Here is an 8,534-nt window from a genome sequence, read left to right on the forward strand (position 1 = left end):
AACTTTAATAACGATTCCAACGAACATTCCTTTGAGAAGGTTCCTGATACCATCAGTATACATGTGTATGTGAACACATTTGGGACTAACAGGGTTTACTAGAATCCCACCACTCCACCACAGAGTCACCGCAGTAGACGTTAGATGAGCGCTGTTGCTCCGCGGCACTTGTTCCTCTTTAGTATGTATTATTTTTTATTTTTTTATTTTAAATTTTTATATTTAATGTCTTTTATCTTTTGATTTCTTATTATTTTTTACTGTTTGGGATGGGCTGGCATGGCATGGCATGGCATGGGATGGATTGATGCATGGATAGATAGATAGTTAGATTTGTGTGGGTATTTTTCTTTCAACCAAGCGGTCACCAACTAAGTAACGCCACTGATTTCCCCTGGCAACGCCGGGTATCCCGCTAGTTCCTAGAATATGTCCATCAGCATGTCACTTCCGAAAAGGAGTGCCAACAGGAAATAATGGTCTAAATTTTGGCTATATATTGGCATTTGATTCTATCCCTGACATTGACTGCATAGTGACACGTTCGACACTGCTGGCTTATTTCTGTCGGCAGTCTAGATGTAGATATTATGCTGAGTAGTCACTATAATACTAGTGATAATGGAATGTTTAAAATACACTTTCATGGAACCAACAATGAATGTAACATCTCATCACGTATAGTGACTGCTATCCCAACCAAGGTGACAGTGCCATGCCTTCATACTCGACACGTTATCTCACAGCTAACGTGTATAGCACTAATAATTCGATGTGTGTGGTACGTCATTGGGACAAGTGATACGGGTGTTCAGTCGTTCAGCCTCATAGGTTACTGTATTGTCAAAGCAATTGACTGCAATTGGGAGAGTGGCTGAATGTAACAACATTTAACTTGGCTGATATAGTTCGACGTTTCGTATATATATATGTATAACTACGAATTCTATAGCTCTAGTAGACCGAAAACTCATCAGCCGATTTGCTACATTTTGCAGAGGCAATCATGGATTCGTACGAGGTAGACAAGTATGAGAACCCTCAGCCAGTGTGGAAGATTAAGCACAGGAACAGTATCCTAGAGAGTGCCACGGAGGAAGAGGATGCCACTGTGTCCTATGCGGATGACTCTGCCATAGGCATGGAATTGGATGAACTTGGCAAGGAGCCGAGCGTATTTGTTTCAGACGGTGAAGTTGCGAGCCCCCGCAAACAGAGTCTGTCGCGGAAAACGTCTAGGGGACCACGGAACCCCAGTGGCACCTCGTTGGTACGTAGAAGTATATTGGTGTTAAAATACACAAGATGCGATCATTGCAGGAAGGATATTGTTTTCACAGAACGTTGGATAAGTGGCCTTCAGCTGAGGGAAACTCTTGGCTTATTTTTTAGCATTTTTCAGCGATGAAAAACACCATATATATGTTGTTCAGTAGTGTTCTCCTACCGTTTCACGTGAAGATATCCACAAAATCATAAATCCACTCCTATGTGCTTTCTCAGTGAGGCTCAGATGAATGAAAGTTATGTGTTAAGCATAAGTGTACTATGCAAAACAGTCGGGGTGAACCAAAAACATAGACGCATACACTTATATTTTCTTCAAAATGTCTATATTAAAGGGTCTGCCACAGGTCAGGCCTGTTTTTTAAGCATGAGGGGAAGTTGGAATTTTGATCGCAATTAGGGAAAGGTAATAATTGGCCCGAACTTTAGGTAATATTGAAATTTAATTGAGGCATGGTTGAACAGAAGAGTAAAGCTGCAGAAGATGCTGAGAAGTGGGCAGAAGTGATTCAAAAGAAGCTAAAGATGGAGTAGATGATGAAACTGTTGAAGAAGAGGCAGGTATACAGGTTTCAAAGGGAGCTAGTTTGCGTAGAAGCAGGAGGTGCTATGTGGAAAGCAGTAGAAAGTTGTAGTAGAAAATAAATCTGCGACCAGAGCTTGCATGGTTAGGAGAAGGTGAAGATGCAGTGAAACTGACCTATCTGTAGATTCTACTCAAGATTCATCCTTTTTTTCAACAACTTCTGTCTCATTATTTACATTTAGTCTGCTTATCCGAGTAAGCTTCTTTTTGTTTGAGTTGAGAAAAATATCGATTTTTCAATTAATTACTGGTTAGTAATTGGGTGGGAATGATGGTTGTAAGAGGTAATAGGAAGCCATTGTAAATTTTTGTTGAGTGGTTTCATCACGTATTACTATTTTGATCCAGGGGAATTGAAATTGAGTCAGGAAAAGGTCAGGGAATTTAGAAGTCTGATATCTGGCAACCATGATGAAAAAGGACGCAGCAATATCCTGTACCGGGGGGGGGGGGCAGGAAACGCTGCTCCCTTACTTTAAACCTCCACTGTGCAACAGGACATCGTTAAATCTCATCGATGATTCCATGATCCAATAAAAGTTTAATTGATCTGTTGTAAAATTAAATATCTACTTTGGATGTAAATGATGAACTTTGTATAATGAAAATTTATATATAGTGGTGTTCCGATTAATCGAGTTCGTCGATCATTACTCATTTGTGCTGCCAACTTGATTAATCAAGTAGAAAATCGGACGACATAGTACAACTCGAACTTTTTTTTTCTTTCCAGATTTGACACAAGTACATACATTTACACATATACTAGTAAACACGGTGCGGTGTAAATTTTCAAGGAACTAAGCGACTTTGTTTCCTGAAAATCAAGCCTAATCCTAAATTTCCCTACATCTTTTCAACTTATTTCCTAAACTAAAGCATTTAAAAAAAATTCCAGGGACCATTTTTTTGGTCATATTATGAACAACTTATGGTTAAAAGTTTAGGTCCCAACTCTGCTGTTTCTGTGAAAAAACAAAAAAAGCATTTTTGTATAAATTAGCCATTTTTGCCGTCACTTAATTAGCGATGAATTTGTAGTAAAAAAAAATTCATTGATAGCATAGAGAGACATCTCTCTTATGTAATGGATATGAGTTTGATTGAATTTGATGAGCAGTTATGTTGCAATGGCCTTTAGAGTGTTACCCGTCCGTAACCCTAACAGACTGTAACAGTATCCTTAATTTACTTACCATTAAATACTAGCTACACATACAATAATGTCAATATTCCTACGCAATACACCGGTTGTGTCGACGATAACGCGGCATCACCGCAATCTAAAATGATCGATGATTAATTGATCGTCGGTCGTTTTGTAAAACCGATGATCGATCATGAAATTTGGACCGATCTCCAACACTAAAAATATACATCTATAGTGTAGTATTTCACACTAAGGTTATCTATATTTGTGTTTGGAAAATTGTAAATTGGTTTCTTGTAAAACCTAGTCGTAATTGCATATTTTTGTTTGTTTTTCTAGCGTAGTGACCACAACCATGTCTATATTCCCCTGCCAGAGGATATTGGTAAGCAACGTTTTGTAGTGAATGTAATTGTTTAAATTGACTTTAAGACCTTATTAACACGATAAGGGGACAGCGGGAGCAGGGTAGCATGAGTGTTCGACCCACCTCATTTTTAGTTGGTGCTGGTATACATTTGTAATTTTACTGAGGCCACAATTAAAAAAATCTTTGTTTGCCCTCATTCGACCCAGGCTGAAAAGTGAGTAGGTAGGTAGGCTTTTTTTGAGGGGGGTCTTTTTACAAATTCAGCATGGTGTCTACATGCTCGGGCGTGCTTGTGTGGAGATACCTTTTATGTTGAATGTTTGTTTTGCTTGGTACATATAATGTATTGTCTACAGATATATGTAATGTACAGTGATACAATTTTTAAAAAAAATGGGAAAGATCAATAAAAGGGAGGGGGGTCTGCCCCTTTTTGGCGGGTAGGTCAGGTGAAGGCAAACAGACAATATTGTTATTATGGCCTGATGTCACGATTTGTCAAGTAAAGCCAGTGAGCATTTGGTAAAACAACTCAAAATATTGTGCTATATGTCTCATCTCATTACTATCGATGCAACTTATCCCACGTAGAAGTAACAGGCGAGAGTCCGCCATGCGACAGACGCAGTCCGTCCGTAACGTTTGTCGACTCTGGCACACAACGCGAATCTTGCACAAACAAGGACGAACACGACAGCAACAGCAAAGACAGCAGCTTAAACACACCGAAGCAACCATCCAAGATTGACCGCTACCGAGACCAAGTTCACGGCTTTTTCACCGATCACAAAGTACGTTTAGCGTTATTTTGTGTGGTATTGTGCATCGTTTTCTAAGGTCGTTGGGAAGCTGGGACTCATTTGATAGAGAGTGCTGATGAGGTACACCAACCGGTGTTAAAAAGGTCACGTAGTTTTAAAACGGCGATTTTTCACCAAGCGTGATCGGTATTAGAGTGAAAACACATTGTTCTTCATTGTGAATTTCTGTCACCATGACAATATCGATAGTCAAACCCACTGAGAGGATATGGGATATAGCCAGCTGTCATGATCTAATAAAAGTCAGCTTTGTTGTAGGAAAAGTTAAAAAGAATAGTGGAACAACTTATTAGCTACCTTCCTGGCACAACCATTAGCACATGAAGTGATTTTTACATTTAGTATTTTTTTCTCGTGATGAAACCCCAAATGTGTCAAGCTTGCAGGCTATGAATGATATTTATATTGCGCGGGCATTGTTTCAGAGTGCGATTACTGTAGTTCTCTACGCATTGCTGGCGCTGGTGTACCTGGCTTACTTCATAACAGCAGTAGTGATGGATGCTGGGAGAGCCACAGCTTTACTGGTAGGCACAGTGGCTCTTGCTGTGTTGATGGCAACGAGGTAGGTGAAAGATTAAAACACTTCATAGTCGAACCAATAAGTAGAGATGCTACTAAATAGATGGTTTTTATTAGACTGATCAACATCATCTGATCATTAGTAGTTTGTATGAAATATTGAAGGCCATGATGAATAATGATGGTTAATTAGTTTTACATTATATAGTCACAATTAATATAAATAATTAACGATTATATTCATTCACCTACGTTTGGTTGAAAATGTAGTCTTAAAATGATCATAATAATAAAATACTCGTGTCTTCCCGTGATAATGTAATTATGATTGCATTGATTACGTTTCAGATTGATATGGCGCAAGTTGGGAGACACGCTTGAAACGAGCATTTCCACGTGCTACACCGGTATGGCTAAGAGATGGCGCTGGATTAAATGGTGTGTATTCTATCGTGAATGTGTCCTGTCATTTAATTGTCTGTTCACCGGGTTAGATTTAAACACTGTCAGGACAACCAATGAGGAACAGTATTTATTATACCATATCTTCACAGTCGACTCGCCATATTTTTCATATGGTAAATTGAGTGTGGGTTTCTCTCCTATTAATATTTGCACAGGCTTTTTAATAACTAGTACAGTTATATGCCTTTTTGAGAGCTGCATTCACGTATGCTGCAGGGTGCGAAATTAACGGGAGTCCGGAGTCAAATACTCCCTGATTTTACTGTCGGACTCCCTGATTGGACATATGCAGGAGTCCGTGTGACTCCTTGAAAATTCTGCCATTCTAACTTAGTTACTAGTTCGTTCCAGAGCATGGCCTTGCGGAATTACTGTATTTTTAGCTCACCTTGACATCGTCAAGCTGAGCTATTGCCATGGGTCGTCGTACGTCCGTCCGTCCGTCCCGTCTGCTTCCGTCAACATTTGGCTGACGGTCCATACGATAACTCAGGAACGGTTTTTGACCCACATGTCTTGAAATTGCGGGGTATAGTGTGCTGTTATGCCTATGCCTCACAGTATTAACGTCCTCATTTTGGAGCATCGCACGTACTTCGAGCCCGGCCAATTTTTGGCAAAAATGGGAATTGCCATGTGTCAGTTCAGGTTCATCGGCATTTCGCTCATTTTTGGTTGTTGGAATGTTCTTCTAGGGGTTTTGATATTTAAAAAAAAAGTTATGCCAACAGAATTTAGGTAGCGGTTTGGCAATTATATAGCATATTATATTAGACAGCAGATAACAAAACAGCTTCTGTGGTGTTTTCATACCTTCGTCTGGTCGAATTGTTCGTTTTACAAGATTTCATTGACAATATCTTTAATGGCAAATTCCTGCTATGAACATTGATTTAACTATTCATTATTATGTCATGATATAACTGATTTATGGCTAAGAAAATCAAAGCGGGCTGTTAGCGCATCTACCTGCCACAAATGGTGATTCATTTGGTTTAAAAATCTATTTATAATATATATATAATATTTATTATTTTCAACATAAAACATTACACATATAGATTTTCTTAGAGTGCCCTTAATGGGAGCTTCTTCCCAATATACTCAAGATTCGTTTTCTATAATGATGGTCGATCGGTTGCTCAATTAAAACTGGTTTCTTCTCACTTCAACTCATTTGTGTCCTTTTTGTGGTGAGCTACATTGTTATTGACACTTTCATTTCAAGCATAATGTCCAAAGAAATTCGCGCAGCACGTGCAAACTGCAATGAATCTTTAAAATAAGCCAGATTGCGTTATTGTTAGGGGTGTAACGATTATACGTTATATCGCGTTATTATTGCAATATATTTTTGAAAAACTCGATATAGCGCGATACAACTTCCGGATATCGATATTTTACGGATTTAAACGGATGGATATACAGGAAATAAATTACTCCCTATGACACTTGCCTTTTGTCTATATTGATTAATGGGCCTCGAAATTATGCACTGGCGGTGTATATATTACGAAAGCCAATGCCTTTGCACGACGCATACAGTATACTGCAGTAAGCGTCACTGCATGGCAGCCACTGCGCGGGTACTACTGCGCGGGCGCAGAGTGGGGCAGACGTCGTGAGCGCAGCGAGAGCACGGGCACCAGGAGTCTATAGTATAGCCTATGCTCACCTGAGTGCCGCGCTCCCTGACTGCGCGCGGATACAAGCCTGAAGCGAGCACCCACTGTTTCAGGTTTCAGTTTCGTTTCAGTTTCAGTATCCAGTAGTTAACCAATTAATGTAGCCAGGGTATGTGTTATTTCCAGCTACGTCAGTGCGCTTCCGGACGAGGGTATTCAGTACAGGCGGGTGACATTGTTAGGGCCGAGAGCGGCCTGCACTGTCAGCGAAAACATTGCCGTGCTTCTGTTTCGTCAAGAAAACATGAGAAATTAAATCATGTCATATAATACAATATATGATGATATTAAAACCAATCAATTGCTTAACTATATCATGCATGCGTATACACTTCCCATCGTATTGCCGAAAACCTCAAAAAACGACAAACCGTACTTTGCAATATATTGCAATGAGGTTTTTGGTCGCAATACTCACTCCTAGTTATTGTTAATATCTTTAATTTTGAATCTCAGACTGCGGACTCTCTTTTTGAGGGGAACGGACTCCCTTGTTCAAAAGTTCATTTCTACCCTTGTGCTGTATTCATTAAAAACAGTGTATGTACATTGTTTGTTTCTCAAATTCGTAGGGTCGTGTTCCTGGGATTGTTCTCAGCATTTATCCTGTTTTTGGCTCTGGATGTTGCTAAGCAGCCAAGAAATCTGGTGTCGCTAGGAGGATTCGTTACATACGTCTTCTTGTTGTTTATCACATCCAAGCATCCTGGCAAGGTATGTAGTTACTAGCATAGCAAAACCCATCTATCTGTATTTGTTTGTATATCTGTCTGTCTATCTATCTACCTGCTTTCTTACCTACTCACCTACATACCTATCTACCTTCTTACATAACCTATCTGCCTACCTGTCAACTTTCGCAAGCTTTGTGCAATAGTGCTGCCCGTGGCGTCTATGTCTCCCTGACCTCTGTTTGACCTGGCTCGTTTAGCTATTTCTGACTAACCCTAACTCTATAGATATTATATATTATATATATATATATATATTAGTCAGAAATAGCTAAACGAGCCAGGTCAAACAGAGGTCAAGGAGACATAGACCTTATCTGCAATAGTGCTGGTATTGTAATGTCTAGTATGTCGGTTGTGTGCGGAATAGATTACAGAATTTGAGGTACAGAACTGTTGCTGTGTACCCGAATGGTAGTGGGCATAAATGCGGTACAAATTGCACCTGACATAGACATCATTCATGCTTTCTTTCAGGTGTTCTGGCGTCCAGTGCTTACAGGCATCGGACTTCAATTCTGTCTGGGAATCTTCATCCTACGTGTGCCCTTCGGCTTCCAGGCGTTCCATTTCCTGGGACGACAGGCAGAGGCATTTTTCAAATATTCTGACTACGGCGCACAGTTTGTTTTCGGCGAAGCATATGTAGCACACTTCTTTGCGTTTAAGGTTTGTAAGTTCGAAATAATATATGCAACAAAATTTGGGACATTTAAGCTAAAGCCTAGGACACACTGCGCGATTTTCTACGCTGGCCGCTTGCGATCGATAAATACGGTGCCGTTTCCGCGCGGTGTGTTCGGTCTCACGGCAGCGTATTTCGCTCGCGATCGCATACGCCCGGCGCATCGCTCGTATTCAACATAGTTGGGTCCAGAACCTCAATCCCGTGACCATTCTCTGGCTAACATGTTTTG

General features: G+C 40.1%; 1 protein-coding gene across 2 annotated transcripts in view; it reads left to right on the top strand.

Moving 5' to 3' along the window:
• LOC106817006 (solute carrier family 28 member 3-like) overlaps positions 1–8,534 on the top strand; it is a 41,591-nt gene that overhangs the window by 6,672 nt on the left and 26,385 nt on the right. For both annotated transcript variants that reach the window (XM_014821651.1, XM_014821652.1), the window contains exons 2-8: positions 999–1,270; positions 3,363–3,408; positions 3,985–4,184; positions 4,640–4,779; positions 5,085–5,174; positions 7,459–7,600; positions 8,095–8,286. In XM_014821651.1, the coding sequence (XP_014677137.1) occupies positions 1,007–1,270; positions 3,363–3,408; positions 3,985–4,184; positions 4,640–4,779; positions 5,085–5,174; positions 7,459–7,600; positions 8,095–8,286 (1,074 nt within the window). In that variant the 5' untranslated portion in view covers positions 999–1,006. The remainder of the gene's footprint in view (positions 1–998; positions 1,271–3,362; positions 3,409–3,984; positions 4,185–4,639; positions 4,780–5,084; positions 5,175–7,458; positions 7,601–8,094; positions 8,287–8,534) is intronic.

This window comes from Priapulus caudatus, unplaced genomic scaffold (assembly GCF_000485595.1).
Source record: "Priapulus caudatus unplaced genomic scaffold, Priapulus_caudatus-5.0.1 Scaffold1560, whole genome shotgun sequence".
NCBI classification, from domain to species: domain Eukaryota; kingdom Metazoa; phylum Priapulida; class Priapulimorpha; order Priapulimorphida; family Priapulidae; genus Priapulus; species Priapulus caudatus.